General features: G+C 33.4%; 1 protein-coding gene across 5 annotated transcripts in view; it reads right to left on the bottom strand.

The window, feature by feature from the left end:
• LOC118202825 (histone reader KMT2E-like) overlaps positions 1–14,069 on the bottom strand; it is a 185,567-nt gene extending 171,498 nt beyond the window's left edge. For 3 of the 5 annotated variants that reach the window (XM_085824532.1, XM_085824538.1, XM_085824542.1), the window contains exon 1: positions 13,512–14,068. Coding sequence is in view for 1 of the 5 variants with exons in the window: in XM_085824542.1 (XP_085680668.1) it covers positions 13,512–13,567 (56 nt within the window). In the remaining 4 variants the exon portion in view is untranslated. Of the gene's footprint in view, positions 1–10,812; positions 11,066–13,511 lie in introns of those variants that run through there. The other 2 variants (XM_085824546.1, XM_085824534.1) reach the window with 2 other exon arrangements.
• Between the last annotated feature and the right edge of the window lie 986 nt (positions 14,070–15,055).

The following is a 15,055-nucleotide window of genomic DNA, read 5'->3' as shown; positions in this document are numbered from 1 at the left end:
AATCTGTTTCTGAAGTAGATCAGCCTAAATTTGATTTGAGTTGCATTCTTCCAAAGTTTAACCGAAAGGAAGATGAGATAGGACTTTATCTGACCATGTTTGAGCGTCAAGTGAAGTTCGTAAATATACCTGAAACTGATTGGATCCCATACTTGATTGGATCATTACCATCTGAAATAAATCAATTAGTTGTTAGAGAAAATGAAGAGGATTCTAAAGATTATGCAAAAGTAAAAGCTATACTTTTTAAGCGATACAGACTCACAGCTGATAGGTTTCGACAAATGTTTTCTCAGCATAGAAAATCAGCAGAAATTACTTGGAAGGACTTTGCTTTTAAATTAAAATCTTATTTTGTAGGATGGATTAAAGAATTGAATATCTCTATTTTCGAGCAGCTACAAAACTTAATCATTGCAGATCAAATAAAGAAAAGAACACCTTCCGAGGTAATCAATCAAAATTTGTACACCTCTCCTGCGAACAGTTACGCAACTGAGGGAATCGACCTACTGTGAACCCCCATATCAGCCAGGGGGAGGTCGTGGCAGGTAGGCCACATAAAGGAGTTCGACTTTGTGGACTGAAGTCGTGGGGCACATATCCAAAACTTAGCCTCAGCCCAAAATTGCAAATTCTACTTAGGAGTTTTAAAACTAATTCCTTATTGTTTGGAGAACCGGGTCCCACACCGGCTCTTAGCCTCAGACAGAGTAACTCCAAAAATCCTCCCCTTACTGGGCTGGGCCCGAGGGGTCACCACTTCCTGTTCTCTGCTTTTCGACGGAGGCGTGACCTGAAAACCTGACGGACTTGTACCGGTCGTTTAAATGCTTTCGACAGTACTACACGGGCAGCGCGTCCCACCAGGACATTAGCAAGCAAACTCGGTGCCGTCCCACACCAAGCTACAGAACCATCTGGTATACGTCTTACGCCTTTCCCCCGAGGTCCAGCCATATAAATGACCCAACCCCGGGCTCTGGAACCGCCAGGCTCGTAATTTTATACCCCCGTGGCCGAGACTGCCTAGGTACAGATCCTAGCCAGTAGCTTCGCAGAGTTCTCTACGTCGACCTTCCGAGGTAAGACAACATTTTGTGGACAGTTTATCAGAAATGAACAATCCGTTGGAGCTTGCAGAAGCTCGATTATTATGAAAATGTTAGATTTGGCATGAAGAAAAATGGATCTTCCAATGCAAAGAAACCATATTGTAAAGAAAATATTAAATTTGTTCCAGAAGGAAAATCTAAAACTAGTAATTCTAAAAACGTTAACCAGATTAAAAATACAAACGTTGACAATTCAAAATTTACTAATTCTAGACAAGAAAGGAAAACTTCTATTCATTGCTATGGTTGTGGATATCCCGGTTTCATACAATCAAAGTGCCCTAAGTGTAATAAGTTAAAAGAAGTTAAAACTGTCGTCAATTGTGTAAAATTGTATGCAGGTGAATCATCCAATCTACTATCCAGTTCCATTTTTTTAACTGTTTGTGGAGAAAAAGCAGCTTTTTGCGCTGATACAGGGGCATCGAATTCTATTGCAGGAGAAAGATTTTATAAGTTGTTTTGAGATCGAGGATTTGGATTTAAAACAACAAATATTATGATGGTACTAGCTGATGGCAAGGAAAGAAATGTTCAAGCTTTGACTACAGTGGTAAATCTTAATGTTGAAGGAAAGATAGTCCATATGAAATTTATTGCTTTGCCAAAAGCAAAAGGTAACAGGATGTTACTTGGAACTGATTTTCTACAGGCTGCGGAAATAGTGCTCAACATCCAGAATGGCACTTGGTATTTTCTGAAAATCCACAGAAGCAGCATCCCTTTTACAAAGAACCATCTGAAACTAAAGAGATTCCAAACGTACCAACATCTCCAGAAACAAAAACGTCTACTGACACTCCTGTTGCATTACCGGAAGCAACCGAATCTGTGAAGTTGAGAGATGATGAAGGAAACCATTGACGAGAGAACAAGGGAAGAAATTAAATTCATTGTTAGGAGAGTATAAAACTAACTTTCAGCCAGAGGGAGACCCTACTCCTTATATTGAGCACAGAATCCAGACCGGAAATAATTTACCTGTTGCCGAGCCACCATATAAAATGACACTTAGAAGAAAGAGTTGTTAAAAAAGGAGCTAGAATTCCTTACTAGCTCAGGGTATCATTGAGGAATGCGAATCACCCTATGCGAGACCTGTTGTGTTGGTCCCTAAACCTAAAGGTTCCATCGGACTGTGTATAGATTATCGAAAATTAAATTCCAAAACCGTTCCAGATACCTATTCATTTCCAAGAATGGATGATTTGCTAACTGAAGCCAAATCAACGAAATATGTGTCTACCATTGTCCTAAGAGCAGGTTATCATCAAGTTCATGAAGCAGATCAAGAGAAAACTGCCTTTGTTTGTCCATTTTGCACTTTCAAGTTTTTGCGAATGCCATTTGGGTTGCGAAATGCACCTGCAACTTTTCAACGACTTATTGATAAATTTAGATCAGGGTTAAGAGATGTTTTTGCATTGTCATATCTTGACGATATCATAGTGTTATCAGAAACCTTTGATAAACATTTATCAGATTTGAGGAAAGTGTTTGAAAGACTTTCTGTGTTTAAACTAAATGCTAACAGGAGCAAATGCAATTTTGCTTGTGACAGAGTAAAATATTTAGGTCATTGGATTACAGAAGATGGTGTAGAGGTAGATGCCGAGAAAGTATCTTCCATTCAGAACATTCCTAAACCAACATCCGTAAAGGAAGTTCAGTCTTTTCTACAGATGTGTTCCAGGTTCCGAAGATATGTCCAAGTTGCTAGACTCCTTAGTGATTTAACCAAAAAGAATAAAGAGTGGACATGGGGTGAAACCGAACAAAAAGCATTTGAAGAATTGAACTTATCCAAGGAGAAAGCCCAGAGGAACATGTGATTGAGTATGCAAGTCGATTGCTAAGCTCAGCAGAAAGAAATTATTCAACTGCCGAAAGAGAAGCTCTTGCAGTAGTAGTTTGGGCTCTTGAGAAGTTCCGCGGTTATATAGAAAACCAAGAAATAATAATTGCATCTGACCACCAACCTCTTAAATGGCAAATGAGTATTAAATCACCACCTGATCGTTTGGCTCGATGGGCCCTTCAAATCCGGTCACATCATCCAAAAATTGTCCACACTCCAGGAAAATCCAATGTTATAGCAGATCTTCTTGCTAGACCATCTTATGCAAATAATGACCTTGTTTGTGATTTAAATGCTGTTTCTATAGATTACCATCCCAGAAATCTAAAGACATTCGTGAGGAACAAATGAAAGACGAAGATGTAAGGAAGATTATAAACTGTTTTGAGAGTGGCAAAAAAGATGAAAATTATGTAAATTGGACTAGTAAAGGATATTTCATGAATCAAGGAGTTTTGTATCGTTGCTCTCCCGACACGGACTCTGAAGAGGCTTAGTTAGTTGTCCCTTGTCAAGAGCGAGAACGAGTCCTACAGCAGTATCACGATTCCCCCACTGCAGAACATTGTGGAGCTGATATACCATAAGACTGCCTCCAGGTATTACTTTGCTGGTATGAGAAAGTATATCTCAGAATACGTGAAAAATTGTGCTGAGTGCAATCGGTATAAACCAAATAACCAGAAACCCGTGGGATTACTTAGAACACCTGTGTATGCACAGAGGTTTGAAACACTTGCTATAGACCTTTTTGGCCCACTTCCAGAAACCCCAACTAGGAAAAAATGGATTTTTCTTATCAAATACACCAGTACGAAATGGATAGAGCTCTTCGCCTTAGAAGAAGCTACTGCGAAAAATTCTGCAAAAATGTTAATTGAAGAAGTTTTTTTTACGTTATGGTTTACCCAGAAGGTTGATTAGTGATAATGGCACACAATTTGTTAGTGTGATAACTTCCTTTGTATTAAAGAACTTATTTCTGTTTATCACCCTCAAGCGAATCCCTCCGAACGAAGAACAGAGATTTAAAACCCAAACTAGCCATACTAGTCTGTGATGCTCATGATACTTGGGAAGAAAAACTGCCCATGATTCGTTTTGCCATGAATACAATAATATGTGACACTACAGGTCATACCACTGCTTATTTGCAGTTCGGACGAGAACTTAGGATGACGGATGACGTTAATCACGATTTAAGAGCACTTATTGAAAACGACAACTTTGTTGCTGAAATTACGCCATACCTGAAAGAATTCACTCGTTTGACACCTCAAATCAGGGAGTGTGTCGAACAAAAAACAGACAAAAGAAAGGAATACTTTGATAAAAGACGTAGACAAACTTACTATCAGCCTGGTGACAAAGTATGGATAACTATACATCCAATCAGTAAATCCATACACAAGAAAAGTAAAAAATTTATGACTAAACGCGAAGGTCCGTATCTAGTGATTACTAAATCTCCCACATTTGACATTGCAGATCCTGCTACTCCAGACTAAGTGTTAGGTACTTATCATACCAATATGACGAGACCATATAAACTGTCTCAATCGAAAGATTAAGGTCCTGCGACTCCCATAAGGAAACGAGGCAGACCTCGCAAAATTGAACTATCCAACATGGACTCATTGCCGGGATGTCGTCAGAGCCCGAGAAGGAGTCTGTAACAAACGCTAGCAAACAGACTCATGTACTACAGCGCCACCCTATCGGACGCTATTCAAAAACACCTACGCCCGAACTAGTTAGTTCAAGTTTCGGCAGAGGACTATGAATATGTACTTTTTATTTTCATTTGAGTAATATTTCTTTGTGTTACTTCTTGTTAATTTTGTCATGTAACTTTATGTAGTGTTTGTGTTTAATTAAATTCCTTTTGTTAAATGTTAAAGTTTGTCTGGTTTAAATTTTACCAGTTTTGTTTAACAACTTTATAGTTAGCCATGGTCAAAACGCTACACAACTTTTTTATTGAAAAAAATGAAAAGCTTTAGACTTAATGTATTTACATAGTAATTCGTTTTTGTGGGTTTTTTAAAACATCTTGGACATAGTGCTGGTTTACCTTCGCAAAATCGGCAAAACGTTGTAACCCTTTTTAATTTATTTGCAGTATTGTTTCTACCTCATCGAGCAGATAAGGGTTTATAACATTCACGATATCGTTTCCATGACTTTCTCACAATTCCGATATACTTCTCAAGAAAATGTGTTGTTCTTCTTTTAGATGTTTGAGGTTCTTTAGGCATTTCATCCAGGAGCCACTCAATAATATTTTCGCCAAATTTTAAAATATTAAAATGCTTGGTACCCCACCTCTTATGAATATACCATTTATTGACAATTGATGTTCCTCAAATCAAATTTATAAGTTTTCTGTACAACTTAACAATTTTGTGTAAGGAATTTTAATATGATGCAATTTGATCGGCTATTTCAACACCTTTTTTCGCATGACTGTAGTCAAAAATAGATCAGGTTTTAGCTTACTACTTGTTCCTTGAATCATAGTACAAGTATGATTGTCACAAGTAGTAAAGTACAAACTGACAGTTTCTCTGTCCATTAAAAAAAATTGAGCCCCTTTAAGATTTTCAACACTCGCAATGTCACCTCATTAGTGAGCTGGCGTTGTTTTATTTATGCGTGCTCAGTTAAAATGCCAAAACGGTCACGTAAATTCATCGGGGATTTACAGAATGAATTCCTTTTTTTGAAGAAGGTGTATACTAGTAATCAAGATCAAGACGATATAGTTAAATGTTCACATTGTAATTCTGAGTTTTCTGTTGCTGATGGCGGTCGATCCGATATAAAAGATCAGTCAAGTAAACACAAAAAAGTTCAGCATGTGCTGCTAGCTCATTAAAACTGACAATTTTTTTTAAGACTGTGAGTTCTAATGATAAAAACTCAAGACTTAGCAGCGAAAGAGGCGATCTTTGCTTACCATGCAGTAAACCATAGCCTAAGCTTCAATTCGAATTCTTGTTCATCAAAGATAATTTTAAAGTTTTTTTAACCTAAATTCTCACTCGGAAAAACTAAGTATGAGGCAATAGCTTTAAATGCCATAGCTCCTTTAGTTAGTTTTCAGAATAGTTTGGAAATGCTGAACAGTTTTCTTGGGTCAAACTGACCAAAACAAATGCTGTTAATTGGGAAAACATGGAAACTTCTGCTGAAATGATTAACAGCAGCCTTCTTGATATACCTGATATGCAAATAAACAATGATCAGCTGTTTGACGAAGATATGCTTGCTAAGGAGTATTTGCAGTCCAATTGGGAACAGTAGATGCAAGAAGAGTCTACCAAAGATGTAAATTACAAGTGAAGAAAAATGACTCAGGCTGTTTGATCACTTCAAGGAGAATCACATAGCAGTCCCCAATCTGATCAAGATTGTTGAGTATGCTTTCTGCTTACCTGGGACATCAGCAACAGTTGAGAGAGCATTTTCTTTGATGAACAACGCAAGGACTAATGATAGGAGTTTGATATAGGAATCTACGGTTAAAGGCCTGATGACATGTAAAATTAATATCGGATTAGCTTGTGAAGATTTTTAAAGCAAGATTAAAACCAAAAAAGACTTTCTAAAGAAGGTCCTAGCCAATGAAAAGTACACGTAAATATTGTTCAAATTTTTATTCCTCGTTTAAAGTGTTTCTTCTTACTTAAGTAACTTAAGATGTTTAAATTTATATGCTTGTGTCATTTATTATTACCCATGGTTTAGGTTCCTATTAAGTAACCATTTATTCATAACAGTAAGAATAAACGACCCTCTAAAACATTCTCAAAACCCGCCAAGGGTGTGTATGCTTGAAAACCTGCGACGCTGGGGGGGGGCATTCTGGTTAAACATTTCCGAAATCTGGCAAGCCTATAATATATATTTTAGAAGTAAAATTATTGGCTAAAGTGCAGAATCGCCCACTTATTTGTTTGGCACTTTTTACAAGAGTAAGAAGAATTAGATTTTTGTCAATTTTCTTTGACTTTTCAAGTGAAAATAGGTCGATGCGTACATGGATAAAGTCAAGGGAGTGCGCAATGCCATTTTTGTGCAATTCTGGGATGATTTTTTTTAAAGTGAAAATAGGTCGATGTGTACATGGATACCAAGTATGTGCAATCCTTAAAAACGTGCCAAGCAGTAGGTGATTCTGCACTTTCCTCCAATTAATTTATTTAGAAATTAATTCTTATCTCTTATGGCCTGATTCCCAGATATTTAAATATTAAGTAGATATTTAAAACATTTTTCATTCCAATTAGAAATTATCTGGAAATATGAGCAATAAGGTGCAAAAAGCACATATTTTATTCTGATTAAAAGTGTAATTAATTTATAATAAGTCTATAATTAAATTTTTTAATAATGTTTTTAAATTAATTATCTGTAAATACGCATGGGATAATGTGAGGTACGGAAAAAGAGCATATTTTGTAATTTTCTTGTATAAAAAATAAAATTATTTTAATATAAATACATGCTTAGACAAAGGTCATATGTGATCATCAGCACGAAATTTACGTGCTAAGTCAAGGATTTCATGAACCTTACCATGCTGGTTATCTGAGTATCCCCTAAGAATGCTTACAAGCTCTTATACTTTCTCTAGATTTAAGCAGTCATGCAGATAAACAAAACTTATTAAAAATTGTAAGATTTCTCGAGAATGTTTCCGTAACCGGCACTCGGCGAAATTTCGGATTTGTTTACATCAGAAAAGAGCGTATATACACCATAACATGGTAACCCTGACAAGTGTTGCAACCCACACAGGGAATTTTGCTATAGGAGGAAAAGGGATGTTTTCTCTTTACTTAGATTTACAAACATTACGGTAAAAAAAAAAATAAAGTTTGAAAATCGCAAACCGTTATCAGGAGTTAATCGTAAGTGAAAAAATAAAGCTATATTCTATTTATTTTACCTTCTCTAGTCTATTTCTACATATTGCAATTTTTTTAAATCCAAACTATAGTAAATACTATATCAAGTGTTATCACTACTGTTTATATGGATTTAAAAAAAAAAATCATTGCAGTTTTTAAATTCCCCCCCCTCCTTTATTACTTTTAAAAACCTACAGCAGATCAATTACATTACAGGCAAGAAGAGTGCCACTTCATGGTGGAAATTAATCTAAAAAATTCTAATCTACTGTCCTGCCATCTGTCTGAGATAATAACAAAAATGGGATACACTTTGAAAGATAGAAACATAGTCAGAACCTTCAGAAAAATTGCTTATTAAGAATTAGTTCTTAATTTTCATCCTCTCAAAACTTAAACTTACTAAGTTTTATTTTTTTAATCATTAATAATGTTTCTATTATGTTCACATGTTTATATTATGTTATAATGTTCACATTATTCGTATAAGATGTTAATTTTTAAATAACAGAAATTGTATTTGAACATCTTCATATACAGATTACATTTCTTCCTGTTGAATCTAAAAGAATTATTTGAGTTATAATTTTGTTTAATTACGGCATTTCAAGATACGATTATATCTTAATTGTATCCTGACATTATCGAGATATGCCACCAAGTCATTTGAAAAATACCGTCAAAAGTCGTTAATCCGGACTCATCGGGACTTCACCGACTCCGGATTATTGATTTTTCCGGACTATAGATCATCAGTTTAAATCTGGTAAAATGGCATGCAGAAATTATAAAATTAAAAATATGAAACCGTAATTTATGAAATAAAGAACAATTATGATCTAAAGGCTATCAAAATTTACAAAAAAAAAGCTTAATATTTATTTGTTTACTTTATTAAACATTTCTTTTAATGTAAGTTGTTTAAGTTGCTTCGTTTCATGTGATAATACTTTCTCTTTAATTCTATTAAACAGACATAATTTCTTGTTTAGTTACAAAGTTCCGCCGTTCAAGTCCTATAATTTCTGTGTCGAGAATACCGACTAATTTGTCAATCGAAATTTTTTCGTTTTCAATAACCTCTGCGTCACTTTCTTCACTATCGAAAGCAAATTATAATGACAAGGAACTTGATTTAAATCATATCAAAGACGGAGTACATCGAGATGAAATACTTACTACATTTAGTAAGGAATTATAAGGCAAATAAAATAAAAACATCTGCCCTGAAGATAAGGATAGTGCTGACAGATCAACTTCCAATTCATTGCGTGCCGCGTCATTTCCCTCCCCCCCCCCCCAGCAGAGCAGCGTGAAATTGATAAACATATTTCGGAATGATTAGATAATCAAAGGATATGCCTTTATCCATTTTTTGCAGCAATTCCACTTTCTGTTCAATGGACTTTGAAACATACTTTCGCTTTGTAGATCCTTTACATATTAGTAAATATATATCGGAAATTCTATTTGACATAATTGAAAGTTCAAGCTTACTTTTATAAAATTTTTCTAACAGTCTGCAAAAAATAATGAGCCGGATCCAATTCGAAGATTAAGGAACAACGCAATCTACAACATTAACCGAGTTAGATAATTTTAACTTAGCTTATACCGTCCCTTATACATTAAACGCGCATGCGCACACACATATTTGCATCCGTGAAGGTCTTACATGCACGCTTAAATGCCTATGCGCAGAAAGTTTGTAGCTTTGAGGTCCGGATTATGGGTGTCCGAATTAACGACTTTTGACTGTATGCTTTTATTCATTTATTATGTTATGCTTTTATTTATTAAGAAATTTTACCAGTCATGAACTGCTTTTAATGACTGAACAAAACCAATTTTTGCATGACCTTGTAACAGAGAATGTGAAAAAGCTATATGAAATTTAAAAGATGTTTTTCTAAGAAAAATGTTAAAAATTATCTAATTGGCTATAAAATAATACTTCAATGATCGGAGTTATTCAGATGAAGTTTATACAAATCATTACAAATAGTACCTCAATAGTTACACATGTAAGAAAAATGGGTTTAATCCTAGTGTACGGTATACATGGGATTTGGGTGACATTATGACGATCACTAAACGCAATGTTTTAAATTAGTCATTTTGGTGTCGGCCACAATTTTCAAATTGCACGAAGGCTGTATGTACCGTATACTAGGATTTTACTGAAGAAGAATTTTATTTTTGTCAACATTCTTTGACTTTTTAAGTGAAAATAGGTTGATGTGTACATAGATAAAGTCAAGGGAGTGCACAATGCCATTTTTGTGCAATGCTGGGATTTTTTTTAAGTGAAAATAGGTCGATGTGTACCGAGTACATACAATTCTTAAAAACGCGCCAAGCAGTGGGCTATTCTGCACTTTCCCCCGAAAACACATTCAAGAGAAGTCGCAATTATGAAAAATATTTGCAGCTGCTTACAGATTCAATCTCACAATATGAGAAATTCTACGTTTCAAACCAAGGATCAGGAAGTGAAAAGCACATAATTACTAATTTTCTTTGTATCAGTCACAGATAATCTATTAACTATAATTCCTAATTATTTGTATGTCAACAGATAAAAAAATTCGGATAAAGAAAAAAAGATGCAATCTGAAGAAAAAGCAGGCTTTAAAACATATGCAATAAAGGCCATAACAATAAGACTTCAAAAACTAAATGCGCATTATGTTTGCAAATCAATTTCCCAGATGATGGTTACGCACTGCATTAGGCACTGCAGTACATATTGCCCATACCTGAAAAATTTGAAGGCAGTATACAATTAAAAAATTAAACCTACTTAATATCTTCATAAAAATATTCTTTTCCACACAAAGACAGTAAATCAATATACAGAAAAGACACGGAATATAAAGTAAAAAAAAAAAATACTTTTATTGCTTCTATTCTTTAATATTACCTGCGAGATGTCAAAACACATCAAATGATAAAAATGCGCTTTGCAATTACTTATCATTCGATTATAAGTCACACACAAAAAAAAGTATGTGACATTTATTTGAAATATGCAGTAATACGAAAGCTTAACACACAGAACAATGCATACAATGTTCACAAATAAACTTTCCCAAATACTATTCAACTAATTAAACATGGCCGACAAAAGCAGATCTGGGCAGTCTTTCCAAAAGGAACAGGTCATACGGGTTGCACTGCTGTGCACGCGCTTTATTCACACACATATTCATACATGTACGTATAAACGAGTTTCCCCGGAGAGATGGGAAAAGAGCTTATTGCGCATGACAATAGGAAAAACCAGATAAGGGGCTATCTTCATTACAAATTTCCAACTAGAACGCATCCGGTAGACAAACTTAAATTGGATATATACGCAACTTGCGTTATTTAAAGACGTTCTAAAAATTGTGTGCACACTTTTAATGTTTCCAGTATCCTCAGAAAGGAAATGAACTATATTTTTGAACTTCTTATTAAATTCTAAAATTACAGTATAATTATTCATGAAAATAAAAATCTGGTAACGAGATGTAAAGATTTATATGGTAATTACCTTCACCATTTCATTAGCTGCATCTTTTAGAATACTGTAAATTTGGAATTCTGTATATAGAGAATATTGACAGTTTGCTTAAAAATTTCAAGTTCACGATTACTTAAAAATTCGACTTATAAATTTTTATACATAAATTATCCTAAATATTGCATTACCTATAAACTGTTAAAATGTAGTAAAGATAAACATTACCGACTGCTATCTAATTCTTAGTTTTCTGCATTACAATCTTAAATAAAAAAATTAATAACGTATTTAATGTAACGAATAATATATATTTTAATACAAATAAATGAAAAAATCCTAAACACTGTGTTACAGCGGAGGATTTTTTTTAGAATCACAGAAAAAGTCGCACATAAAAATTCATCTCGGAGAAATTTTTAATTAGCCCCCTCCCAGTAATAGTGGGCGAGCCAAATAGCACCTTTAATACCCGTACAATGTAGAATCTATTGCGCGTGCGCTAGTCGAGCAATACACACGCCATTAAGGCCGAAGTGAACTGTCAACAAGAGTTGGCCCGGGTGAATATCAACCATTTTGCATCAGGGTATGATGTTTAACAAAAAATAAAAATAATATATTTGGAAGTCTGCCAAATGTTACTATACATTTGTGCCAATATGTGTAGGTTAGAACAACTCGGCAAGAATTCGAAGTTAAACCTAGTATTCTTGCCCCCCCCGTATAACTTATTTAAATAATTGAAATGACTACGCGTCATGATAATGCTCATCATTGATAACTGATAATATCAAATGTATCTAAGTTAAAGCTGATCTTATTTACACCATTTAGATGAGACTTAAATTTTACTATTTTCAAGTTAGGTACAAATTTAGTTTGTAACAACCTATGAATATTTATAAATGTCATTTTCTTACTTTATGATGGCAAATCATGACTCATCATTCATTTAAATTTCCAAATTTTATAACTTAGGTTTACAGAAGTACTGGGATTACGGATTTCCATCAATGTATGAATTTCTTGATTATTTATGGACACTTATTATACAGCTAAAGGATATATTAAATGTTTTCACTGATTGGAAATAGAACACTTTAAACAAAACATACAAATTCACTTCTACATTTCAAATAGATTGGCAACACTATTCTTTAAATATAGAAGCTTATTCTGAAACTAACCTTTTGTCAAATATCATTACCGGTCATACTATGGTAATTATTTAAACATCAAAAACCAACTAGAAAAGAATGAACTTATTCTCTGTGCTTATTATACTATACATATATTGCATATTTATATATATGTTTGTAATGTAATATTCTTGCATTTATTTCAATTATAAATTATAATAATAAACATATTAAGTAAAATGAAACTTATTTATCAATATTATAAGTTCATAAGTAACTTTTACAGTTAAAGAAATCAAAAAGATACACTGTTAATTCATGTTTTATTTTGAATGTCTAGTGCATCTAAAACTAGAAATAGCCATTTATTTATTTTTTAGAAATTATCTGCATAAAGGATGAATAATTTCATATAAGAGTTACAATTCAAGATTAAATTTCTATTCTAAAGGGATTGGATGAAAAATTTTCAAAAACATAACAATAACTACTTGAGCAATTAAAATTTGGTACATATCAAGAAGCTTCAACTATTTTATGGGATTCAAAATTAACTACCTAAAGAAAGAAATTGAGATTTTTTTTTTTTTTTTTTTTAAAGTAACTAAAATTTGAAGCCTTTGACACGAAATATGAATTTTATGAAACCGCTCATTATTTTTTACCCATTGTTCAGCTACATATGCAAAATTAACATTCTAAGTAACTGAGATAAAACGCTGAATGAAAATTTCACAGTAAATTATACATTTACAATGCTTTGTATGTTTACTTTTAAAAGAAATCAACATACAAAAAAACAATACTTCATTTCCCTTCCAACATTTATCGCAGTTCACGTTTTACACTAATCTGGAAGTAAAAGTCATATTTAAATATAAACATTTAATATAGTACATAATTTATTGGAATATATTTTGGAAGTAACCAGTGAAATATTACAAATACACTTTCATTAAATCAAGTATGACTTACTTGTCAAAGAATCCGAAGGAAGCACATAGTTTTCCGCGATCTGGTAATAAATGCATAGAATCAAACAAAGATCACATTTCTACAGAAAGCTACATTTCTTTTCTTTTGTTGTTCATTCTACAAAAATAATTCACATCAGTTGATAAATATCAACGATTTGTTTATAACAGACTTGTTACGTCTTGAATACTAAAATCAAACAAATCTACATTTTTTAATTGAAATACAATAACATCAGGCAAACTTTTGTACTTCCATTTATTAAAATAAATGTCTCAGAAATTTTTAAACGATCAATTTAATATCTAAAATACAATTGACGCACTCCATATTATATCTGCGTTGCTGACCGCCAAATGTAAACAAAACAAATTAAAAGCATTTAAAGAAGAAGAATTCTGTTTTAAGAATATTCTATGCTAGCCAAATCCTTTAAAATTCTCGCTAAGTACATACATAACAACTTTTCCACAATAACAAATCATAAAACAAAAATATGAGCACTGATCAACATAAGAACACAGCAAACTGCTATCAGAGGCAGCCATTTATAAATTTCAAAACTACGGGGAAGCAAGACTTATTCCAAAAGCAGTGTTGTCAGATACAATCTTAAATGTTTAATAATTTCATCTGGTAATTATATTTGTCAAATAATTATGCCTAAGTACAAATATAATCCCCAAAACTTTCTTTTTGAAAATAACAGTGGTCTTTTATAAGTTTTTATTTAAATTTTAATACTTAGACAAAACCATGAATATGAACTGAAAAGTCTATAACTGAAAAGTCTAAATTAAATTCACATATCAAGAGCACGTCACTAGCAAATTCTTTTTTTTAATTAAGTTTTTACACATTTTAGAGTAAATAACAATTAAATGTGTCTAGTATAATTGTCATTTAAATCCAATATTTCTTTAAAATAAAAAAGATTAGCTAAAAATTGTAGAAAACCTATTTTATATTATAATTTGTAGAATTTTTTTTTAATCTTGTGATCGTAATTTTCTTCCAAAATTCCGTACACAACTGTACCCAAATGATTTTACATGCTTATGGCATATGGCTATATGGCAACGTTGCCGACAAACGTTTCTCATGCTATTCGCAAAAGATCTTAACACTCCTCCCACCTAACTGGGAGCGACTAGAGCTACCTTTATAGTAAGTAGCCTTAGGAGCGACTAAATTTCAACGCGGCAGGAAAATTTTATTGGTTAACGGTACACGTCACATGTGACGTCAAAAGCGGGGTGTTTTAGATTTACCCCACAGGATTACCTGCCATTTTCGGTTGCTTGTTTTCTGAACTCTGCAGTGATATTTTTTGGCGAGCTAAAAGTGTTTTTTGATAAAATATTTTAATTGGTAATTTAGGTATTGTTTGCTTGTAATTAAACACGTAATTACAAATTATTGTAAAGTATTGGGTTTTCATCCGCAGAGAACCCGTTGGCGCTTCGGGAAAGAACCAATTGGCGCCGTTGCATTTTTACTCGCCAATCTCTCGTTTCATCGGCGATGAACCGAGCCGCAAACGT

Source organism: Stegodyphus dumicola, chromosome 1, assembly GCF_044657685.1.
Source record: "Stegodyphus dumicola isolate Sdum_Otavi_A_Nest chromosome 1, ASM4465768v1".
Taxonomy (NCBI): domain Eukaryota; kingdom Metazoa; phylum Arthropoda; class Arachnida; order Araneae; family Eresidae; genus Stegodyphus; species Stegodyphus dumicola.
This window is presented reverse-complemented; position numbering and strand designations above follow the sequence as displayed.